The sequence below is a fragment of the Scyliorhinus torazame genome, chromosome 6 (genome assembly GCF_047496885.1).
Source record: "Scyliorhinus torazame isolate Kashiwa2021f chromosome 6, sScyTor2.1, whole genome shotgun sequence".
NCBI lineage: Eukaryota > Metazoa > Chordata > Chondrichthyes > Carcharhiniformes > Scyliorhinidae > Scyliorhinus > Scyliorhinus torazame.
This window is the reverse complement of record NC_092712.1, coordinates 14,022,312-14,047,880: the sequence shown is the minus strand read 5'-3', so window position 1 is coordinate 14,047,880 and position 25,569 is coordinate 14,022,312. Positions and strand designations below refer to the sequence as shown.

The 25,569-nt window shown below is 49.4% G+C and overlaps 1 protein-coding gene across 1 annotated transcript in view; it reads left to right on the top strand.

Moving 5' to 3' along the window:
* Nucleotides 1-25,569, top strand: part of wdr97 (WD repeat domain 97) — a 229,449-nt gene that overhangs the window by 128,623 nt on the left and 75,257 nt on the right. Inside the window, exon 14 of the mRNA XM_072507945.1 lies at nucleotides 21,935-22,090. Within this exon, the coding sequence (XP_072364046.1) occupies nucleotides 21,935-22,090 (156 nt within the window). The remainder of the gene's footprint in view (nucleotides 1-21,934; nucleotides 22,091-25,569) is intronic.

The following is a 25,569-nucleotide window of genomic DNA, read 5'->3' as shown; positions in this document are numbered from 1 at the left end:
CTTGAGGAGGATCCTCTCGACGACAGTCAGGTCGTCCTTCACATTAAAGAACTGAGGGCATTGCCCTTTTTGCCAGCCATTTGCAAGGTGGTGTATTACACGCTGCAGAAGAGGGTCCTTGGCAGTCTCTTCACGAATGCTGATCACTCTTTCATCTGAGGCCGGGAGGTTGCTGGCACACAGCTGCACCTGTGCCTCAATCTGGCGGATGAAGTTGACCTGTTCACAGGGCGAGGTGATGGAGCGGGACAGGGCATCCGCAATTATCAGCTCCTTGCCTGGTGTGTAGACTAACTCACAATCATACCTTCGGAGTCGAGGGAGAATGCGCTGAAGCCTGGGCGTCATGTCATTCAAGTCCTTATGAATGATATGGACCAAGGGTCTGTGGTCAGTCTCCACTGTGAATGTTGGTAGACCGTAGACGTAGTCAAGGAACTTTACAATGCCGGTTAGGAGGCCCAGGCACTCTTTTTCTATTTGGGCGTACCTCTGTCAGTAGGAGTCATGGCCCTTGACGCATAAGCAACTGGAGCCCAGGACGAGGAGTCGTCCCTCTGGAGGAGCACCGCACCAATGCCGTCCTGGCTGTGTCCGTGGAGAGTTTTGTTTCCCTGTCCGGGTCAAAAAACGCTAGTACCGGAGCAGTGGTGAGCTTTGCTTTGAGCTCGAGCCACTCTGCCTGAGAGCCGTGGTGTGTGAGGCCAAGTTGGGAATGTATTTTCCCAAGAAGTTCACCATTCCAAGGAAGCGTAGTACCGCCTTCTTGTCTTCCGGGGTCTTCATGGCGTTAATGGCCTTGACCTTGTCCGAATCTGGTTGCACACCTTGCTGGGATATCTGGTCGTCCAAGAACTTGATGGTTGACATGCCAAAGGAGCACTTGGCCTTGTTCAGCTTGAGGCCGTTTGCATGGACACGTCGAAAGACTTGTTTGAGGTGAGATATGTGTTCTTCGGGGGTCGTGGACCATATGATTACATCATCTACGTAGACACGCACACCCTCAATGCCCTCCATCATTTGCTCCATGATCCTGTGGAAGATTTCAGAGGCAGAGACAATGCCGAACGGCATCCGGTTATAACAGTACCTGCCAAATGGTGTGTTGAACGTGCAGAGCTTCCTGCTGGACTCGTCCAGTTGTTTCTGCCAGAAACCCCGCGATGCATCTAGCTTCGTGAAGAATTTGGCGTGTGCCATCCCGCTTCGGGATCGGGTAGTGTTCCCACATTATGTTCTGGTTAAGATCTTTGGGATCTCTGCATATCCGCAACTCTCCTGAGGGCTTCTTCACACAGACCATCGAGCTGACCCAGTCAGTCGGTTCCGTCACTTTGGAGATGATGCCCTGGTCTTGGAGCTCCTGTAGCTGTGCCTTTAAACGTTCCTTCAGAGGAGCCGGCACCCGGCGTGTTGCATGGATTACAGGCGTGGATCAGGCCGGAGTAGGATCTTGTAGCAGTATGGCAGAGTGCCCATTCCATCAAACGCATCCGGATATTGAGCAAAGATGTCATCAATGTCAGCCTGAAGATCCACATTGGAAGAAGACATTGCATGGACTCGCTGTACGAGGGTGAGTAGCTTGCATGCATGGGCACCCAGCAGGGATGCCTTGTCAGGCTTGACGATTTTGAATCGCAGTGTGGCATTGATGGTCTTGTTGGAGACGAATAGATGACAAGATCCTAGTGCAGTTATGGCATTGCCATTATAATCGAGGAGCTGGCAGGTTGGCGGAAGAATTTTGGGTTGCTTTTTCATGCGGTCAAAATCAGCTTGAGAGATGAGATTGGCAGAAGCACCAGTGTCCAGCTTGAACTGGATGCTGCATTGATTTACGTGTATGACAGCACAGCATCCGTCCGCAGAATCCACATTGAGGATAGGTAGGCGTCTTGCTGAATTTGAGGAGGCATATTCACATGTAGTGATGATGCCCACACGATATGGGGACTCCAGGCAGTCGTCCTCTGGATCCGTAGTGTTACCAGGATCAGAATCCAGTAAACCTTGCTGTACACATCAAACGCGCTTGCGTTGGAATTGGGAGCGCTGGCCCCTGACTGGTCGTGCAGACCTGCACAAGGCTGCATAATGTCCAGGCTTCCCACAATTTAAACATCGCCTGCCTTTTGCAGGGCATTGCCGCTTTAAGTGGGCGGTGCCGTAGTTTGGGCACGTTACGCTCCGTGTGTCGTCGCACATGCGCAGTGCAGTCAGCCGACGTTCGCACCTGCACAGTTTGGTTTTCAGCCGCTTCGTTCTCCCGTTCGTGTTGTGCATGCGTGGGGCCCTGGGAAAAGCGCGCGAAATGGCCGCTTTCATCGATACTGAGACGCTGCATCCGGGCGATGGCCTGTACACTCTCTGCCTCGTGGGAGGCAAGTTTTTCGTATTCTGCTGATTTGAGACGGGAGTACCGATTTCGCGCATGCTCATGCACCATACATGTCTCGATTGCGACTGGCAGGGCCATGTGCTTAATTTTGAGGAGTTGCTCCCGCAAGGACTCTGAGTGCACCCCAAACACGATCTGATCCCTGATGATGGAATCAGCGGTTGCACCATAATTGCAGGACTGCGCTAATATCCGGAGATGAGTTAGATAGGATTGGAACGGTTCATCCTTACCCTGAAGGCGTTGCTGGAAGATATAGCGCTCAAAGCTCTCGTTTGTTTCGACTTCACAGTGACTGTCGAACCTCTCTAAAACGGCCTGGAATTTGTCTTGTCCTGGCAGTCGGTAAAATTCAGTGAGTTGAAAATCTGGATGGCTTGGTCCCCCGCAGTTGATAGGAGCAGCGCGATTTTTCTGGCATCGGACGCATCCTCGAGGTCAGAGGCCTCAATGTAGAGCAGGAACCTCTGCTTGAAGACCCGCCAGTTGACGCCGAGATTGCCGGAGATCCGTAGCTGTTGAGGGGCCTGGATCTTCTCCATGCCGCTGGAAGGCACTTGCTGGTCGTCACGGAATCACTCAAGGTAAACCACTTAGAGATAGTAGACTACTGGTACCATGTCATGTTAATCACCCTGGGGTAACACGGACTGCAACTGGATGCAGTTGTACTTGAAAGTTGACTCCACACTGTGATGTTGGTTCAATACGCTTTATTGAACTTGTTAAGCAGTGCACACAGTTCGCTGTGGGTTTAACACTCTACTAATCGAAGCATGCTTAGACTAACTAGACCAGACTAGCTCTGAGCCACATGTAGAAGGTGCTAACTGATATATACACCCTGACTGTCACTACAGTTGTCACCTGAAAGGATTGGAACGGTTCATCCTTACCCTGAAAGTGGAAAAAGACAGAGTGTTGTTGCCTTATGTGTTTTATAGTGGGAGACCGCCTTCTAGTGTTCTGCCTGGTGATTGGTTGTGTTTTGTCCTGTGTGTTGATTGGCTGTACTGGGTGACTGTCACTGCCTGTCTGTATCTCATTATGTGCATGAGTGCATATCATGACATATGTCTCTGTGTGTTTTTGACTCTATCTGTCCCTGTATCTCTGTACCTGTCTGTGTGTCTGTCTCTGTGTGTTTCTGACTCTATCTGTCCCTGTATCTCTGTACCTGTCTGTGCATCTGTCTGTGTGTGTTTCTGACTCTATCTGTCCCTGTATCTCTGTACCCGTCTGTGTGTCTGTCTCTCTCTGTTTCTGACTCTATCTGTCCCTGTATCTCTGTACCTGTCTGTGTGCCTGTCTCTCTCTGTTTCTGACTCTATCTGTCCCTGTATCTCTGTACCTGTCTGTGTGTCTGTCTCTCTCTGTTTCTGACTCTATCTGTCCCTGTATCTCTGTACCTGTCTGTGTGTCTGTCTCTCTCTGTTTCTGACTCTATCTGTCCCTGTATCTCTGTACCTGTCTGTGTGCCTGTCTCTCTCTGTTTCTGACTCTATCTGTCGCTGTATCTCTGTACCTGTCTGTGTGTCTGTCTCTGTGTGTTTCTGACTCTATCTGTCCCTGTATCTCTGTACCTGTCTGTGTGCCTGTCTCTCTCTGTTTCTGACTCTATCTGTCCCTGTATCTCTGTACCTGTCTGTGTGTCTGTCTCTGTGTGTTTCTGACTCTATCTGTCCCTGTATCTCTGTACCTGTCTGTGTGTCTGTCTCTCTCTGTTTCTGACTCTATCTGTCCCTGTATCTCTGTACCCGTCTGTGTGTCTGTCTCAGCCTGTGTCTCCGTTTTGTTCTCTGAATGCCTCTCTGTCTCCGTCTGTGTCTCCCCATATCTCCATCTGTGTGTGTCTCTGTCTCCGAGTGTCTCCCTGTCTCTCACTGTGTTTCTCTCTGTGTCTGTCTCTGTCCGTCTCGCTGGGCAGATTTTTTTTTTCGTGTTGAGGCCGAGCCTCTAATTTTATTCAGAGTTTCTGAATCAGCTCAACTGCTTCCTCTGCATTTTACCCGTACAAATCAGCCTGTTTACGGTCCTGAAATGATACTCTAAAATTGTAAGTTGAATGTCTGTCATTTAATTGGTCAGTACGCTGATGGATGATGAAAAGAATGACAGAAAAACGGATAATCAACTCGAAATTAAAACTCTTAATAGCGAGTCCTCTATATTAGATAGTAAAACAGCAATTGAGTGAGTTACATACATGATCATGACAGGTAATGAGTTATATGGAATATAACACACTTATAAAATTACAATAGATATTATAATAGCCGACTTCTCAGACATAAAAACAGTGAAAGTTGCAAACTGTATACAAAGCAATTATTTTGTAGCTAAATTTTATCTAAAGAGTTTTTTTCCCCCCCATCCTGCCTAACTGTTAGAGCTGGAGAATCATGGAATCTACGGCACGGGGACAGGCGTTTCGGCCCAATCTGGTCCATGCCAACCAAAAAGCTCATCTAAGCTCACCCCATCTGTCTACATTTGTCCCATATCCCTCTAAACCTTTCCTATCCATGTATCTGTCCAAATGCCTTCTCAATGTTGTCGATGTCCCTGCCTCAGCCACTTCCTCCGGCAGCTCATTCCACACACGTACCACCCTCTGCGTAAAAACATTGCTCCTCAGGTTCCCGTTAATTCTTTCCCCTCTTAACTTAAACCTGTGCCCTCTAGTTCTCGATTCCCCAACCTTGGGAAAAGGACTGAGTGCATTCGCTCTATCCATGCCTCTCATGATCTTATTCACCTCTGTAAGATCACCCCTCAGTCTCCTGCGCTCCAAAGAAAAAAGTCCCAGCCTGTCCAATCGCTCTCTGTAACTCATAGAATTTACAGTGCAGAAGGAGGCCATTCGGCCCATCGAGTCTGCACCGGCTCTTGGAAAGAGCACCCTGCCCAAGGTCAACACCTCCACCCTATCCCCATAACCCAGTAACCCCACCCAACACTAAGGGCAATTTTGAACACTAAGGGCATTTTATCATGGCCAATCCACCTAACCTGCACATCTTTGGACTGTGGGAGGAAACCGGAGCACCCGGAGGAAACCCACGCACACACGGGGAGGACGTGCAGACTCCGCACAGACAGTGACCCAGGCCGGGAATTGAACCTGGGACCCTGGAGCTGTGAAGCAATTGTGCTGTCCACAATGCTACCGTGCTGCCCCTTAACTCGGTCCCTTGAGTCCTGGCAACATCCTTGTAAATCTCTTCTGCCCTCTCTCCAGTTTAATAACATCTATAGCAAGGCGGCCAAAACTGACCACAGTGCGGCCTCACCAACGTCCTGCACAACTGCAACATAACTTCCCAACTTCTATACTCAATGCCCTGACTGATGAAGGCCAGCATGGCAAAAGCCTTCTTCACTGCCCTGTCCACCTGTGACTCCACCTTTGCACAGATACATACATAGGTACATAGAAGATAGGAGCATGAGGAGGCCTTTTGGCCCTTAGAACATTACAGCACAGTACAGGCCCTTCGGCCCTCGATGTTGCGCCGACCTGTGAAACCACTCTAAAGCCCATCTACACTATTCCCTTATTGTCCATATGTCTATCCAATGACCATTTGAATGCCCTTAGTGTTGGCGAGTCCACTACTGTTGCAGGCAGGGCATTCCATGCCCTTACTACTCTCCGAGTAAAGAACCTACCTCTGACATCTGTCCTATATCCATCTCCCCTCAATTTAAAGCTATGTCCCCTCGTGCTAGACATCAACATCCGAGGAAAAAGGCTCTCACTGTCCACCCTATCCAATCCTCTGATCATCTTGTATGCCTCAATTAAGTCGCCTCTTAACCTTCTTCTCTCTAACCAAAACAGCCTCAAGTCCCTCAGCCTTCCCTCATAAGATCTTCCCTCCATACCAGGCAACATTCTGGTAAATTTCCTCTGCACCCTTTCCAATGCTTCCACATCCTTCCTATAATGCGGCGACCAGAATTGCACGCAATACTCCAAATGCGGCCGCACCAGAGTTTTGTACAGCTGCAACATGACCTCATGGTTCCGAAACTCAATCCCTCTACCAATAAAAGCTAACACACCGTACGCCTTCTTCCCAACCCTCTCAACCTGGGTGGCAATTTTCAGGGATCTATGTACATGGACACCGAGATCTCTCTGCTCATCCACACTGCCAAGAATCTTACCATGAGCCTGTTATCCCTTCCAAAATGAATCACCTCACACTTTTCTGCATTAATCTCCATTTGCCACCTCTCAGCCCAGCGCTGCAGCATATCTATGTCCCTCTGTAACTTGTAACATCCGTCCGCACTGTCCATAACTCCACCGACTTTAGTGTCATCTGCAAATTTACTCACCCATCCTTCTACGCCCTCCTCCAGGTCATTTATAAAAATAACAAACAGCAGTGGCCCCAAAACAGATCCTTGTGGTACACCACTAGTAACTGGACTCCAGTCTGAACATTTCCCATCAACCACCACCCTTTGTCTTCTTCCAGCTAGCCAATTTCTGATCCAAACTGCTAAATCACCCTGAATCCCATGCCTCCGTATTTTCTGCAGTAGCCCACTATGGGGAACCTTATCATACGCTTCACTGAAATCCATATACACCACATCAACTGCTTTACCCTCATCCACCTGTTTGGTCACCTTCTCAAAGAACTCAATAAGGTTTGTGAGGCACGACCTACCCTTCACAAAAACGTGTTGACTATCTCTAATCAAATTATTCCTTTCCAGATGATTATACATCCTATCTCTTATAAACCTTTCCAAAATTTTGCCCACAACAGAAGTAAGGCTCACTGATCTATAGTTACCGGGGTTGTCTCTACTCCCCTTCTTGAACAAGGGGACAACATAGTCTTCTGGCACTATTCCAGTACACAAAGATGACTTAAAGATCAAAGCCAAAGGCTCAGCAATCTCCTCCCTAGTTTCCCAGAGAATCCTAGGATAAATCCCATCCGGCCCAGGGGACTTATCTATTTTCACACTTTCCAGAATTGCTAACACCTCCTCCTTATGAACCTCAAGCCCTTCTCGTCTAGTAGCCTGAATCTCAGTATTCTCCCCGACAACATTATCTTTTTCCTGTGTGAATACTGACAAAAAATATTCATTTAGCACCTCTCATAGAATCATAAACGTTTACAGCATGGAAACAGGCCCTTCGGCCCAAACAGTCCATGCCGCCCAGTTTTTACCATTAAGCTAGTCCCAGTTGCCTGCACTTGGCCCATAACCCTCTATACCCATCTTATCCATGTAACTATCTAAATGCTTTTTAAAAGACACAATTGTACCCGCCTCTACTACTACCTCTGGCAGCCCATTCCAGACACTCACTACCCTCTGAGTGAAGAAATTGCCCCTCTGGGCCCTTCTGAAACTCTCCCCTCTCACCTTAAACCTATGCCCTCTAGTTTTAGACTCCCCTACCTTTGGGAAAAGATGTTGACTATCTACCTTATCTATGCCCCTCATTATTTTATAGACCTCAATAAGATCACCCCTAAGCCTCCTACGCTCCAGGGAAAAAAGTCCCAGTCTATCCAACCTCTCCTTATAACTCTAACCATCAAGTCCCGGCAACATCCTAGTAAATCTTTTCTGCACTCTCTCTAGTTTAATAATATCCTTTCTATAATAGGGTGACCAGAATTGCACACAGTATACCAAGTGTGGCCGTACCAATGTCTTGTACAACTTCAACAAGACGTCCCAACTCCTGTATTCAATGTTCTGACCAATGAAACCAAGCATGCCGAATGCCTTCTTCATCACCCTGTCCACCTGCGACTCCACATTCAAGGAGCTATGAACCTGTACTCCTAGATCTTTTTGTTCTATAACTCTCCCCAACGCCATACCATTAACTGAGTAGGTCCTGGCCTGATTCGATCTGCCAAAATGCATCACCTCACATTTATCTAAATTAAACTCCATCTGCCATTCATCGGCCCACTGGCCTAATTGATCAAGATCCCGTTGCAATCCTAGATAACCTTCTTCACTATCCACTGTGCCACCAATCTTGGTGTCATCTGCAAACTTACTAACCATGCCTCCTAAATTCTCATCCAAATCATTAATATAAATCACAAATAACAGTGGACCCAGCACCGATCCCTGAGGCACACCACTGGTCACAGGCCTCCAGTTTGAAAAACAACCCTCTACAACCACCCTCTGTCTTCTGTCGTCCAGCCAATTTTGAATCCAATTGGCAACCTCACCCTGGATCCCGTGAGCTTTAACCTTCTGCAACAACCTACCATGCGGTACCTTGTCAAAGGCTTTGCTAAAGTCCATGTAGACAACGTCCACTGCACTGCCCTCATCTACCTTCTTGGTCACCCCCTCAAAAAACTCAATCAAATTTGTGAGACATGATTTTCCACGCACAAAGCCATGCTGACTGCCCCGAATCAGTCCTTGTCTCTCTAAATGCTTGTAGATCCTGTCTCTCAGAATACCTTCTAGCAACTTACCTACTACAGACGTTAGGCTCACCGGTCTGTAGTTCCCAGGCTTTTCCCTGCTGCCCTTCTTAAACAAGGGCACAACATTCGCCACTCTCCAATCTCCAAGGGCACCTCACCTGTGGCTGCCGATGATTCAAATATCTCTGTTAGGGGACCCGCAATTTCCTCCCTAGCTTCCCACAACATCCTGGGATACATTTCATCAGGTCCCGGGGATTTATCTACCTTGATGTGCTTTAAGACTTCTAGCACCTCCTCCTCTGTAATATGCACACTTCTCAAGACATCACTATTTATTTCCCTTAGTTTCCTAACATCCATGCCTTTCTCCACCGTGAATACCGATGAGAAATATTCATTCAGGATCTCACCCAACTCTTGTGGCTCTGCACATAGATGTCCTTCTTGATCCTGAAGAGGCCCTACTCTGTCCCTAGTTACTCTTTTCCCCTTTATGTATCTGTAGAATCTCTTTGGATTCTCCTTTGCATTATTTGCCAAAGCAATTTCATGTCCCCTTTTTGCCCTCCTGATTTCCCTCTTAACTCTATTTCGACAATCTCTATACTCTTCAAGGGATCCACTTGATCCCAGTTGTTTATGTACGTCATATGCCTCCTTCTTTTTGACCAGAGTCTCAATATCTCGAGTCATCCAGGGTTCCCTACTTCTACCAGCCTTGCCCTTCACTCTAAAGGGAATGTGCTTACCCTGCACCCTGGTTAACACATTTTTAAAAGCCTCCCATTTACCAGCCGTCCCTTTGCCTGCCAACAGTCTCCCCCAATCTACCTCTGAAAGTTCCTGTCTGATACCATCAAAATTTGCCTTGCCCAATTAAGAATTTTAACTCTTGGGCCAGACCTATCATTCTCCATAGCTATCTTAAAACTAATGGAGTTATGGTCACTTGTCCCAAAGTGATCCCTCACTAACACTTCTGTCACTTGCCCTTCCTTATTTCCCAAGACAAGGTCAAGTTTTGCCCCCTCTCTAGTCGGTCCATCCACATACTGAATGACAAATTCCTCCTGAATACACTCAACAAATTTCCCTCCATCCAAGCCCCTAATGCTATGGCTGTCCCAGTCAATGTTGGGAAAGTTAAAGTCCCCTACTATTACCACCCTATTTTTCTTGCAGCTATCTGTAATCTCCTTACATATTTGCTCCTCAATTTCCCGCTGACTATTTGGGGACCTGTAGTACAGTCCTATCAAGGTGATCTCTCCCTTCTTATTTTTCAGTTCCACCCATATAGACTCAGTGGGCGAACCCTCGGATATATCCCCTCTAAGTACTGCCGTAATGTTCTCAATGTTCTCAAAAACGCCACTCCCCCTCCTCTCTTACCTCCTGTTCTATCCTTTCTATAGCATCTGTACCCCGGAACATTGAGCTGCCAGTCCTGCCCCTCCCTTAGCCATGTTTCAGTCATAGCTATAATATCCCAGTCCCATGTGCCCATCCATGCCCTGAGTTCATCCGCTTTGCCCGTCAGGCCCCTTGCATTGAAATAAATGCAGTTTAATGTAGATCCTATCTCCTCGGACTCCAAGCACAACTTCCCACTACTGTCCTTGAATGGCCCTACTCTTACCCTAGTCATTCCTTTATTCCTGACATATCTACAGAAAGCTTTAGGGTTATCCTTGATCCTACCTGCCAAAGACTTCTCATGTCCCCTCCTGGCTCTTCTTAGCTCTCTCTTTAGGTCCTTCCTAGCTAACTTGTAACTCTCGAGCGCCCTAACTGAACCTTCATGTCTCATCTTTACATAAGCCTCCTTCTTCCTCTTGACAAATGTTTTGACTGCTTTAGTAAACAACGGTTCCCTTGCTCGACAACTTCCTCCCTGCCTGACAGGTACATACTTATCAAGGACAAGAGAAGCTGTTCCTTGAACAAGCTCCACATTTCCATTGTGCCCATCCCCTGCAGTTTTCCTCTCCATCCGATGCATCCTAAGTCTTGCCTCATCGCATCATAATTGCCTTTCCCCCAGATATAACTCTTGCTCTGCGGTATATACCTATCCCTTTCCATCACTAAAGTAAATGTAATCGAATTGTGGTCACTATCACCACAGTGCTCACCTACCTCCAAATCTAACACCTGTCCTGGTTCATTACCCAGTACCAAATCCAATATGGCCTTGCCTCTCGTTGGCCTATCTACATACTGTGTCAGGAAACCCTCCTGCACACATTGGACAAAAACGGATCCATCTAAAGTACTCGAACTATAGCGTTTCCAGTCAATATTTGGAAAGTTAAAGTCCCCCATAACAACTACCCTGTTGCTTTCGCTCCTATCCAGAATCATCTTTGCAATCCTTTCCTCTTCATCTCTGGAACTTTTCGGAGGCCTATAGAAAACCCCTAACAGGGTGAACTCTCCTTTCCTTCAAGCCTGCTCCGCCATTCATCACTATCATGTCTGATCATCCAACTCAATAGCCTAATCCTGCTTTCTCCCCATAGCCTTTGATCCCATTCTCCCCAAGTGCTATATCCAGCTGCCTCTTGAATATATTCAAAGTTTTAGCATCAACTACTTCCTGTGGTAATGAATTCCACAGGCTCACCACTCTTTATAGAACATAGAACATAGAACAATACAGCGCAGTACAGGCCCTTCGGCCCACGATGTTGCACCGAAACAAAAGCCATCTAACCTACACTATGCCATTATCATCCATATGTTTATCCAATAAACTTTTAAATGCCCTCAATGTTGGCGAGTTCACTACTGTAGCAGGTAGGGCATTCCACGGCCTCACTACTCTTTGCGTAAAGAACCTACCTCTGACCTCTGTCCTATATCTATTACCCCTCAGTTTAAAGTTATGTCCCCTCGTGCCAGCCATATCCATCCGCGGGAGAAGGCTCTCACTGTCCACCCTATCCAACCCCCTGATCATTTTGTATGCCTCTATTAAGTCTCCTCTTAACCTTCTTCTCTCCAACGAAAACAACCTCAAGTCCGTCAGCCTTTCCTCATAAGATTTTCCCTCCATACCAGGCAACATCCTGGTAAATCTCCTCTGCACCCGCTCCAAAGCCTCCACGTCCTTCCTATAATGCGGTGACCAGAACTGGACGCAATACTCCAAATGCGGCCGGACCAGAGTTCTGTACAGCTGCAGCATGACCTCCCGACTCCGGAACTCAATCCCTCTACCAATAAAGGCCAACACTCCATAGGCCTTCTTCACAACCCTATCAACCTGGGTGGCAACTTTCAGGGATCTATGTACATGGACACCTAGATCCCTCTGCTCATCCACACTTTCAAGAACTTTACCATTAGCCAAATATTCCGCATTCCTGTTATTCCTTCCAAAGTGAATCACCTCACACTTCTCTATATTAAACTCCATTTGCCACCTCTCAGCCCAGCTCTGCAGCTTATCTATATCCCTCTGTAACCTGCTACATCCTTCCAAACTATCGACAACACCACCGACTTTAGTATCATCTGCAAATTTACTCACCCACCCTTCTGTGCCTTCCTCTAGGTCATTGATAAAAATGACAAACAGCAACGGCCCCAGAACAGATCCTTGTGGTACTCCACTTGTGACTGTACTCCATTCTGAACATTTCCCATCAACCACCACCCTCTGTCTTCTTTCAGCTAGCCAATTTCTGATCCACATCTCTAAATCACCCTCAATCCCCAGCCTCCGTATTTTTTGCAATAGCCTACCGTGGGGAACCTTATCAAACGCTTTGCTGAAATCCATATACACCACATCAACTGCTCTACCCTCGTCTACCTGTTCAGTCACCTTCTCAAAGAACTCAATAAGGTTTGTGAGGCATGTCCTACCCTTCACAAAGCCATGCTGACTATCCCTGATCATATCATTCCTATCTAGATGATTATAAATCTTGTCCCTTATAATCCCCTCCAAGACTTTACCCACTACAGACGTGAGGCTCACCGGTCTATAGTTGCCGGGGTTGTCTCTGCTCCCCTTTTTGAACAAAGGGACCACATTTGCTGTCCTCCAGTCCTCTGGCACTATTCCTGTAGCCAATGATGACATAAAAATCAAAGCCAAAGGTCCAGCAATCTCTTCCCTGGCCTCCCATAGAATCCTAGGATAAATCCCATCAGGTCCCGGGGACTTATCTATTTTCAGCCTGTCCAGAATTGCCAACACCTCTTCCCTACGTACCTCAATGCCATCTATTCTATTAGCCTGGGGCTCAGCATTCTCCTCCACAACATTATCTTTTTCCTGAGTGAATACTGACGAAAAATATTCATTTAGTATCTCGCCTATCTCTTCAGACTCCACACACAATTTCCCATCCCTGTCCTTGACTGGTCCTACTCTTTCCCTAGTCATTCGCTTATTCCTGACATACCTATAGAAAGCTTTTGGGTTTTCCTTGATCCTTCCTGCCAAATACTTCTCATGTCCCCTCCTTGCTCGTCTTAGCTCTCTCTTTAGATCCTTCCTCGCTACCTTGTAACTATCCATCGCCCCAACCGAAACTTCACACTTCATCTTCACATAGGCCTCCTTCTTCCTCTTAACAAGAGATTCCACTTCCCTGGTAAACCACGGTTCCCTCGCTCGACGCCTTCCTCCCTGTCTGACCGGTACATACTTATCAAGAACACGCAGTAGCTGATCCTTGAACAAGCCCCACTTATCCAGTGTGCCCAACACTTGCAGCCTACTTCTCCACCTTATCCCCCCCAAGTCACGTCTAATGGCATCATAATTGCCCTTCCCCCAGCTATAACTCTTGCCCTGCGGTGTATACTTATCCCTTTCTATCATTAACGTAAACGTCACCGAATTGTGGTCACTGTCCCCAAAGTGCTCTCCTACCTCCAAATCCAACACCTGGCCTGGTTCATTACCCAAAACCAAATCCAACGTGGCCTCGCCTCTTGTTGGCCTGTCAACATATTGTTTCAGGAAACCCTCCTGCACACACTGTACAAAAAACGACCCATCTATTGTACTCGAACTATATCTTTTCCAGTCAATATTTGGAAAGTTAAAGTCTCCCATAATAACTACCCTGTTACTTTCGCTCATATCCAGAATCATCTTCGCCATCCTTTCCTCTACATCCCTAGAACTATTAGGAGGCCTATAAAAAACTCCCAACAGGGTGACCTCTCCTTTCCTGTTTCTAACTTCAGCCAATACTACCTCGGAAGAAGAGTCCCCATCTAGCATCCTCTCCGCCACCGTAATACTGCTATGTGAAGAAATGTCTCCTTATCTCTGTCCGAAATGGTTTACCCTGAATCCTCAGACTGTGACCCCTGGTTCTGGACACACCCATCATTGGTAACATCTTCCCTGCATCTACCCTGTCCAGTCCTGTTAGAATTTTATAGTCTCTCTGAGATCCCTCCTCATTCTTCTGAACTCCAGCGTGAATAATCCCAACCTAGTCAATCTCTCCTCATAGGACAGTCCAGCCATCCCTGGAATCAGTCTGGTAAACCTTCGCTGCACTCCCTCGAGAGCAAGAACATCCTTCCTCAGAGAAGACCAAAACTGCACACAATTTAGAGAATAACTGGAGAACTATGCACCTTATCTCCGAGGTCCCTCTGTTCCGCAATCCTCCCTAAGGTCCTACCATTAACTGCGAAAGTCCTACCTTGACTTGACTTTCCAAAATGCAACACTGATCTGTATCGAACTCCATTTGCCATTTCTCGGCCCACTTCTCCAGCTGATCAAGATTCTGCTGCGATTTGTGATAACCTTCCTCGCTGTTTTAGTGTCCACCTATTTTAGTGTCATCTGCAAACTTACTGATCATGCCTTGTACATTCGCATCCAAATCGTTGATATAGATAAGAAACAGCAATGGTCCCTTCTCTGACCCCTGAGACACACCACTAGTCACAGGTCTCCAGTCCGACAAGCACTCTTCCACCATTACCCTGTGCTTCCGACCATCAAGCCAATTGTATATCCAATTTGCCAGCTTTCCCTGGATTCCATGTGATCTAAACTTCCAGTGCAGCCTACCATGTGGAACTTTATCAAAGACCTTACTGAAGTCCATATAGACTACGTCTACCGCCCTGCCCTCATCAACCTTCCTGGTCACTTCATCAAAGAACTCTAACAAGTTTGTAAGGCATGATCTCCCACTTTGGTACTTGAGGGTCCTATACTCTCTCTAGTTATTCTTCTTCCTTTAATCTACTTAATGAATCCCTTTGGATTCACCTTTATCCTCTCAGCCAAAGCTACTTCATGCCCCCTTTTTGCCCTCCTAATTTCCTTCTTGAGTCTCCTTCTGTATCCCCGGTTCACCTCCTGTATCTCCCCAGGGGCTGGTTTAGCACACTGGGCTAAATCGCTGGCTTTTAAAGCAGACCAAGGCAGGCCAGCAGCACGGTTCAATTCCCGTACCAGCCTCCCCGAACAGGTGCCGGAATGTGGCGACTAGGGGCTTTTCACAGTAACTTCATTGAAGCCTACTTGTGACAATAAGCGATTTTCATTTCATGTGTTGGCTACTCCTAATCAAACCCTGTCTTTCCAAATGCCTGTATATCTTATCCCTCAGAATTCTCTCGACTAACTTACCCACCACAGATGTTAGGTTTACCGGTCTATAGTTCCCAGGTTTTTCTTTGCAGCCCTTCTTAAATAAGGGCACAACATTTGCTACCCCCCTGTCTTCTGGTACCTCACCCGTGGCTAACGATGATGCAAATATCTCGACCAGAGTTCCCGTAATTTCTTCTCTAGCTTCACGCAATGTTCTTGGATATACTCGATCAGGGCCAGGAGATTTATCCATCTTCATACATTTAAAAACTTTTAAAAAATAATCTTTATCGTCACAAGCAGGCTTACATTAACACTGCAATGAAGTTACTGTGATTTTAATATGTCCATCACCTCCTGTACTGTAATGCGAACTGACCCCAATATATCGCCACTAACCTTCCCAGGTTCCCAAGTCTTCATGTCTCTCTCCACGGTAAACACAGAGGAGAAATATTCATTGAGAACCTCGCCCGTCTCCTGCGGTTCCACACATATATGTCCACTTTGGTCCTTGAGGGGTCCTATTCTCTCTCTAGTTATTATTTTCCTTTAATATACCTAAAGAAACCCTTTGGATTCACCTTAATCCTCTCGGTCAAAACTACCTCATGTTCCCTTTTTGCCCTCCTAATTTCCTTCTCAAGTATACTCCTGTATCCTCCGTACACCTTTGGAATCCCTTAATTCCAGCTACTTGTACCTGAGCGACTTGACTCCTTTGTCCGAGCCAAAAGCTCAATATGGTTTGTCATCCAGGGTTTCCTACTCCTGCCAGCCTTGCCCTTCACCCTAACAGGACCATATAGGGCGGGATTCTCCAATAATGGGGCAATGTCACGACGCTGGTGTGAAGGTAGATGAACTTAGAGCTTGGATTAGTACTTGGAACTATGATGTTGTTGCCATTACAGAGACCTGGTTGAGGGAAGGCAGGATTGGCAGCTAAACGTTCCAGGATTTAGATGATTCAGGCGGGATAGAGGGGGATGTAAAAGGGGAGGCGGAGTTGCGCTACTTGTTCGGGAGAATATCACAGCTGTACTGCGGGAGGACACCACAGAGGGCAGTGAGGCTATATGGGTAGAGATCAGGAATAAGAAGGGTGCAGTCACAATGTTGGGGCTTTACTACAGGCCTCCCAACAGCCAGCGGGAGATAGAGGAGCAGATAGGTAGACAGATTTTGGAAAAGAGTAAAAACAACAGGGTTGTTGTATGGGAGACTTCAACTTCCCCAATATTGACTGGGACTCACTTAGTGCCAGGGGCTTAGACGGGGCGGAGTTTGTAAGGAGCATCCAGGAGGGCTTCTTAAAACAATATGTAGACAGTCCAACTAGGGAAGGGGCGGTACTGGACCTGGTATTGGGGAATGAGCCCGGCCAGGTGGTAGATGTTTCAGTAGGGGAGCCTTTCGGTAACAGTGACCACAATTCAGTAAGTTTTAAAGTACTGGTGGACAAGGATAAGAGTGGTCCTAGGATGAATGTGCTAAATTGGGGGAAGGCTAATTATAACAATATTAGGCGGGAACTGAAGAACATAGATTGGGGGCGGATGTTTGAGGGCAAATCAACATCTGACATGTGGGAGGCTTTCAAGTGTCAGTTGAAAGGAATTCAGGACCGGCATGTTCCTGTCAGGAAGAAGGATAAATACGGCAATTTCCGGGAACCTTGGATAACGAGAGATATTGTAGGCCTCGTCAAAAAGAAAAAGGAGGCATTTGTCAGGGCTAAAAGGCTGGGAACAGACGAAGTCTGCGTGGAATATAAGGAAAGTAGGAAGGAACTTCAGCAAGGAGTCAGGAGGGCTAGAAGGGGTCACGAAAAGTCATTGGCAAATAGGGTTAAGGAAAATCCCAAGGCTTTTTACACATACATAAAAAGCAAGAGAGTAGCCAGGGAAAGGGTTGGCCCACTGAAGGATAGGCAAGGGAATCTATGTGTGGAGCCAGAGGAAATGGGCGAGGTACTAAACGAATACTTTGCATCAGTATTCACCAAAGAGAAGAAATTGGTAGATGTTGAGTCTGGAGAAGGGTGTGTAGATAGCCTGGGTCACATTGAGATCCAAAAAGACGAGGTGTTGGGTGTCTTAAAAAATATTAAGGTAGATAAGTCCCCAGGGCCTGATGGGATCTACCCCAGAATACTGAAGGAGGCTGGAGAGGAAATTGCTGAGGCCTTGACACAAATCTTTGGATCCTCACTGTCTTCAGGTGATGTCCCGGAGGACTGGAGAATAGCCAATGTTGTTCCTCTGTTTAAGAAGGGTAGCAAGGATAATCCCGGGAACTACAGGCCGGTGAGCCTTACTTCAGTGGTAGGGAAATTACTGGAGAGAATTCTTCGAGACAGGATCTACTCCCATTTGGAAGCAAATGGACGTATTAGTGAGAGGCAGCATGGTTTTGTGAAGGGGAGGTCGTGTCTCACTAACTTGATAGAGTTTTTCGAGGAGGTCACGAAGATGATTGATGCAGGTAGGGCAGTGGATGTTGTCTATATGGACTTCAGTAAGGCCTTTGACAAGGTCCCTCATGGTAGACTAGTACAAAAGGTGAAGTCACACGGGATCAGGGGTGAGCTGGCAAGGTGGATACAGAACTGGCTAGGTCATAGAAGGCAGAGAGTAGCAATGGAAGGATGCTTTTCTAATTGGAGGGCTGTGACCAGTGGTGTTCACAGGGATCAGTGCTGGGACCTTTGCTCTTTGTAGTAAATATAACTGATTTGGAGGAAAATGTAACTGGTCTGATTAGTAAGTTTGCAGACGACACAAAGGTTGGTGGAATTGCGGAAAGCGATGAGGACTGTCGGAGGATACAGCAGGATTTACATTGTTTGGAAACTTGGGCGGAGAGATGGCAGATGGAGTTTAATCCGGACAAATGTGAGGTAATGCATTTTGGAAGGTCTAATGCAGGTAGGGAATATACAGTGAATGGTAGAACCCTCAAGAGTATTGAAAGTCAAAGAGATCTAGGAGTATAGGTCCACAGGTCAATGAAAGGGGCAACACAGGTGGAGAAGGTAGTCAAGAAGGCATACGGCATGCTTGCCTTCATTGGCCGGGGCATTGAGTATAAGAATTGGCAAGTCATGTTGCAGCTGTATAGAACCTTAGTTAGGCCACACTTGGAGTATAGTGTTCAATTCTGGTCGCCACACTACCAGAAGGATGTGGAGGCTTTAGAGAGGGTGCAGAAGAGATTTACCAGAATGTTGCCTGGTATGGAGGGCATTAGCTATGAGGAGCGGTTGAATAAACTCGGTTTGTTCTCACTGGAACGAAGGAGGTTGAGGGGAGACCTGATAGAGGTCTACAAAATTATGAGGGGCATAGACAGAGTGGATAGGCAGAGGCTTTTCCCCAGGGTAGAGGGGTCAATTACTAGGGGGCATAGGTTTAAAGTGAGAGGGGCAAGGTTTAGAGTAGATGTACGAGGCAAGTTCTTTACACAGAGGGTAGTGGGTGCCTGGAACTCGCTGCCGGAGGAGGTGGTGGAAGCAGGGACGATAGTGACGTTTAAGGGGCATCTTGACAAATACATGAATAGGATGGGAATAGAGGGATACGGACCCAGGAAGTGTAGAAGATTGTAGTTTAGTCGGGCAGCATGGTCGGCACGGGCTTGGAGGGCCGAAGGGCCTGTTCCTGTGCTGTACATTTCTTTGTTCTTTGAAAACCGGCGCCAACCACTCCGGCATCAACGGTCCCCGATAATGGGGCATGCTACCCTTCTGAGGGGGCTAGGTCGGCGCGCCCCAACAGCTCCAGCCGCGCGGAATGGCCGGCACGGGTTCGCGCATGCGTTCCGGCATCCGGGCAATATGGCGGAGCCCTACAAGGGCCCGTCACGGAGGAACATAGGTCCCCACGGAACCAGCCAGCCCGCCCCGATCGCCAGGCCACCGTGGCCCCCCCCACCTGGGGTCGGATCCCCCACGCACCCCCCCCTCTCCAGAATGGCCCCCGCAGACACACCTTCCCCGTCCTGCCGTGTGGGACCTGAGTAACCCACGCCGGCAGGACTCGGCCGACCTCAGTGGCCACTCGGCCCGTCGGGGCCCGGAGAATTGCCGGGGGGGGGGGCTGCTTTCAACGGCCCCCGACCGGCACGGCGGGAATCCCGCGGGCGCCTGAGAATCGGCGGGGATGAATGGGGAAGCCGGTGGCGGGGCGGCGGGACGGACCCGGCTCGGGGTCGGAGAATCACGGCCATAGACTCTGAACTCGAGCTATTTCACTTGTAAAGGCCTCCCACTTGCTTCAGATCCCTTTGCCCTCAAACAAGCTGCTCCAATCAACCCTTGCATGCTCCAGGGGCAGCACGGCGGTGCAGTGGTTAGCACTGCTGCCTCACAGCGCCGAGGTCCCAGGTTCGATCCCAGCTCTGGGTCACTGTCCGTGTGGAGTTTGCACATTCTCCCCATGTCTGCGTGGGTTTCACCCCCAGAACCCAACGATGTGCAGGTTGGGTGGATTGGCCACACTAAATTGCCCCTTAATTGGAAAAAATTAATTGGGTACTCTAAATTTAAAAAAAGAAACCCTTGCAAGCTCCTGTTTAATTCCATCAAAATTTGCCTTGGCCCAATTTAGATCTTGCACATGTGGGCCAATTTTGTCCCTTTCCATAACTATTTTAAAATTAATAGAACTATGGGCCGAGATTCTCCGACCCCCCGCGCCGGAATCGCGGCCTGCGCCGGAGCGGAGAATAGCCATTCACGCCGGAAATCCGGCACGGCGGCGCTGCCGCAATTCTTCACGGACCCGCCTGTCCCGTGCAGGCGGTCAACGTGGCGCCGGTCGGGGGCTGTTGGAACAGGCCCCCGCAGCGATTCCCTGCGATCGACCAGCCGAACTTCCGCCGCCGTGATTTATATGTGGTACCACCCTCCGCGGTGGCGTTCCTCGGGGTGGGGGCATCTGACTCCGTGGGGGGGGGGCCTCAGCGGTGGCCAGGCCCACAATTGGGGGCCACCGATCGGCGGGCCATCACGATCTGAGAGGGACCTACCTTCCTCCGCGCGGGCCTGCTGTGTGGCTCCGCCATGTCGCGGCCGCCCAGGCGCTTGCGCAGTTGCACGGTCTGGCTAGTGTTATGGGCCAGGGTTTAGAGAACCCCAAAGTGTATCATGGAGTTCCCCTGACCCACAACTTTTAATAGATTGTGGTATGGGGAGCACACGGCCCACTCGACAGGTGTGGGACAGCAGAAAATGGACAAGTATTTCTTTAAAACAAAACAATGTTTATTCTAAGAACTCAAGTTAACCTTTTTAAAACAAACAGTGAACATCTTTGCAACCATCAATTCAAATACAACCCCAAAGAATACAACACTAAGTAACCCTGTAAGCTGTCCTTTTAACATCCAAGAGACTTAACAAACCTTCAAACAGGAGCACATGAGGTTTACATTCAATACTGAGACCTTTTACAATTCTGGGTTCACCAAGTGATCCATAGATAGTCTTTGGATGACAGGGATCAACCGTACAGCCCTTTGTTCAAAATTCAGGTGCAGCTCACTGAAAAACACAGACACACCCAAGCTTTTCTCAAACTGAAACTAAAAACCAGCAGTGGGGCCCAGCTCCACCCACACTCTGACATCACTCCAGTAACATGAGCAGCTCCATTTCTTAAAGGTACGTTTCTTAAACAGCCATTTCTTAAAGGTACTCTCACATGACACTAGCAAAGCCCCGCCAGCAGCCAGAGCTGCTGGACGCTCGCCGGGGCGCTGCTAGCCCCTTGGAAAATGAAGAATCACCCCGGACCTGCTCGCCCGTTTTCCGGCGGGCGCGGGGACTTAATCCCCAGAAGGGAGAATCCTGCCCATGGTCACTGGTCCCAAAGTGGTCTCCCACCGTCACCTCAGTCACTGGCCATGCCCTATTTCCCAGGTTTTGCCCTTTCCCGAGTAGGACCCTTCACATACTGCCCGAGAAACTTTCCTGAAACACTTAACAAATTCCACCCCATCTAAGCCCTCAACACTATGGCAGTCCTATGTTAGGAAAATAAAAATCCCCGACTGACAACACTATTACTCCTGCAAGTGTCCCCATTAATCAGAATTTGCCGTTTCACTTTTTCGACCAAAATGCATGACCTCACGCTTATCCATGTTAAACTCCATCTGCCACATTTTGGCCCACTCTCCTAACCTATCTATATCCATTTGCAATGTTCTTATTTCCTCGTTGCAACTTACTGTCCTGCCTATCTTTGTGTCGTCTGCTGTATTGTTCTACGATTCCAATCTGCCTCCCTCCTGTTACAGAGACAGCCCGATATTAAATTCCCCTGATGGACTGTAAATACCCATGACACGGGCAAGGGAGGGAGGCCGGGGGTGGAACCTGCACCTGGTGTTTCCACGCTGCCAGGCGGGGAGGGATGGGGCTGACGGTCTCTCAGTCCAATCCTCAGCTGGGTCCTTGTCTTATACGTCTGTCCACTTGTGATATTTTGAAAGGTTTCCGAGCTTGAGGATTTCGACAGCAGCGAGCAGCTGACGGACGGAAAGCAGATCTCTCCGCACCGGTATCGATGTACCAACATTGTCAAAGGCTTCTTCCCTCCCCTGACCATGCCAGAACCCTGGGATGAAATCACTAACTCGGAGAAACAGGTGAGCATCAGTATGGAGCCATCGAAGCTCTGGCGCGGCACCTACGCACTTTCATTTGGTTAGCATGAAGGTGGAAAGGGGAAATGATCAGTTCCTCATGTAACCTGCTTCCGCCGAAAACACTCCTCAGTGTGTTCTCTAATCCACAGAGGACAGCACTCAACCTGGGGGTTAAAGATTCCAGACCAAACTCCGGTGAAACAAATCCATAATACAGATGAACATTAGCCATGTACTGAGGGAGTGCCGCACTGTCAGAGGGTCAGTACTGAGGGAGTGCCGCACTGTCAGAGGGTCAGTACTGAGGGAGTGCCGCACTGTCAGAGGGTCAGTACTGAGGGAGTGCCGCACTGTCAGAGGGTCAGTACTGAGGGAGTATCGCACTGTCAGAGGGTCAGTACTGAGGGAGTGCCGCACTGTCAGAGGGTCAGTACTGAGGGAGTGCCGCACTGTCAGAGGGTCAGTACTGAAGGAGTGCCGCACTGTCAGAGGGTCAGTACTGAGGGAGTGCTGCACTGTCAGAGAGTCAGTCCTGAGGGAGTGCCGCACTGTCAGAGGGTCAGTACTGAGGGAGTGCTGCACTGATAGAGGGTCAGTACTGAGGGAGTGCCGCACTGTCAGAGGGTCAGTACTGAGGGAGTGCCGCACTGTCAGCGGGTCAGTACTGAGGGAGTGCCGCACTGTCAGAGGGTCAGTACTGAGGGTGTGCTGCACTGTCAGAGGGTCAGTACTGAGGGAGTGCCGCACTGTCAGAGGGTCAGTACTGAGGGAGTGCTGCACTGTCAGAGGGTCAGTACTGAGGGAGTGCCGCACTGTCAGAGGGTCAGTACTGAGGGAGTGCCGCACTGTCAGGGGGTCAGTACTGAAGGAGTGCTGCACTGTCAGAGGGTCAGTACTGAGGGAGTGCCGCACTGTCAGAGGGTCAGTACTGAGGGAGTGCCGCACTGCCAGAGGGTCAGTACTGAGGGAGTGCCGCACTGTCAGAGGGTCAGTACTGAGGGAGTGCCGCACTGTCAGAGGGTCAGTACTGAGGGAGTGCCGCACTGTCAGAGGGTCAGTACTGAAGGAGTGCCGCACTGTCAGAGGGTCAGTACTGAGGGAGTGCTGCACTGTCAGAGAGTCAGTCCTGAGGGAGTGCCGCACTGTCAGAGGGTCAGTACTGAGGGAGTGCTGCACTGATAGAGGGTCAGTACTGAGGGAGTGCCGCACTGTCAGAGGGTCAGTACTGAGGGAGTGCCGCACTGTCAGCGGGTCAGTACTGAGGGAGTGCCGCACTGTCAGAGGGTCAGTACTGAGGGTGTGCTGCACTGTCAGAGGGTCAGTACTGAGGGAGTGCCGCACTGTCAGAGGGTCAGTACTGAGGGAGTGCTGCACTGTCAGAGGGTCAGTACTGAGGGAGTGCCGCACTGTCAGAGGGTCAGTACTGAGGGAGTGCCGCACTGTCAGGGGGTCAGTACTGAAGGAGTGCTGCACTGTCAGAGGGTCAGTACTGAGGGAGTGCTGCACTGTCAGAGGGTCAGTACTGAGGGAGTGCCGCACTGTCAGAGGGTCAGTACTGAGGGAGTGCTGCACTGTCAGAGGGTCAGTACTGAGGGAGTGCTGCACTGTCAGAGGGTCAGTACTGAGGGAGTGCCGCACTGTCAGAGGGGCAGTACTGAGGGAGTGCTGCACTGTCATAGGGTCAGTACTGAGGGAGAGCTGCACTGTCAGAGAGTCAGTACTGAGGGAGTGCTGCACTGTCAGAGGGTCAGTACTGAGGGAGTGCTGCACTGTCAGAGGGTCAGTACTGAGGGAGTGCTGCACTGTCAGAGGGTCAGTACTGAGGGAGTGCTGCACGGTCAGAGGGTCAGTGCTGAGGGAATGCTGCACTGTCAGAGGGTCAGTACTGAGGGAGTGCCGCACTGTCAGAGGGTCAGTACTGAGGGAGTGCTGCACTGTCAGAGGGTCAATACTGAGGGAGTGCTGCACTGTCAGAGGGTCAGTACTGAGGGAGTGCTGCACTGTCAGAGGGTCAGTACTGAGGGAGTGCAGCACTGTCAGAGGGTCAATACTGAGGGAGTGCCGCACTGTCAGAGGGTCAGTACTGAGGGAGTGCTGCACTGTCAGAGAGTCAGTCCTGAGGGAGTGCCGCACTGTCAGAGGGTCAGTACTGAGGGAGTGCCGCACTGATAGAGGGTCAGTACTGAGGGAGTGCCGCACTGTCAGAGGGTCAGTACTGAGGGAGTGCTGCACTGTCAGAGGGTCAGTACTGAGGGAGTGCCGCACTGTCAGAGGGTCAGTACTGAGGGAGTGCCGAACTGTCAGGGGGTCAGTACTGAAGGAGTGCTGCACTGTCAGAGGGTCAGTACTGAGGGAGTGCTGCACTGTCAGAGGGTCAGTACTGAGGGAGTGCCGCACTGTCAGAGGGTCAGTACTGAGGGAGTGCTGCACTGTCAGAGGGTCAGTACTGAGGGAGTGCCGCACTGTCAGAGGGTCAGTACTGAGGGAGTGCCGCACTGTCAGAGGGGCAGTACTGAGGGAGTGCTGCACTGTCATAGGGTCAGTACTGAGGGAGAGCTGCACTGTCAGAGAGTCAGTACTGAGGGAGTGCTGCACTGTCAGAGGGTCAGTACTGAGGGAGTGCTGCACTGTCAGAGGGTCAGTACTGAGGGAGTGCTGCACTGTCAGAGGGTCAGTACTGAGGGAGTGCTGCACGGTCAGAGGGTCAGTGCTGAGGGAATGCTGCACTGTCAGAGGGTCAGTACTGAGGGAGTGCCGCACTGTCAGAGGGTCAGTACTGAGGGAGTGCTGCACTGTCAGAGGGTCAATACTGAGGGAGTGCTGCACTGTCAGAGGGTCAGTACTGAGGGAGTGCTGCACTGTCAGAGGGTCAGTACTGAGGGAGTGCAGCACTGTCAGAGGGTCAATACTGAGGGAGTGCCGCACTGTCAGAGGGTCAGTACTGAGGGAGTGCTGTACTGTCAGAGTGTGAATACTGAGGGAGTGCCGCACTGTCAGAGGGTCAGTACTGAGGGAGTGCCGCACTGTCAGAGGTTCATTACTGAGGGAGTGCTGCACTGTCAGAGGGTCAGTACTGAGGGAGCGCAGCACTGTCAGAGGGTCAGTACTGAGGGAGTGCTGCACTGTCAGAGGGTCGGTACTGAGTGAGTGCAGCACTGTCAGAGAGTCAGTACTGACTGAGTGCTGCACTGTCAGAGGGTCAGTACTGAGGGAGCACCGCACTGTCAGAGGGTCAGTACTGAGGGAGTGCTGCACTATCAGAGGGTCACTACTGAGGGAATGCTGCATGCCAGAGGATCAGTACTGAGAGAGTGCCGCACTGTCAGAGGGTCAGTACTGAGGGAGTGCAGCACTGTCAGAATATCAGTACTGAGGGAGTGCTGCAGTGTCAGAGAGTCAGTACTGAGGGAGTGCTGCACTGTCAGAGGGTCAGTATTAAGGGAGTGCTGCACTGTCAGAGGGTCAGTACTCAGGGAGTG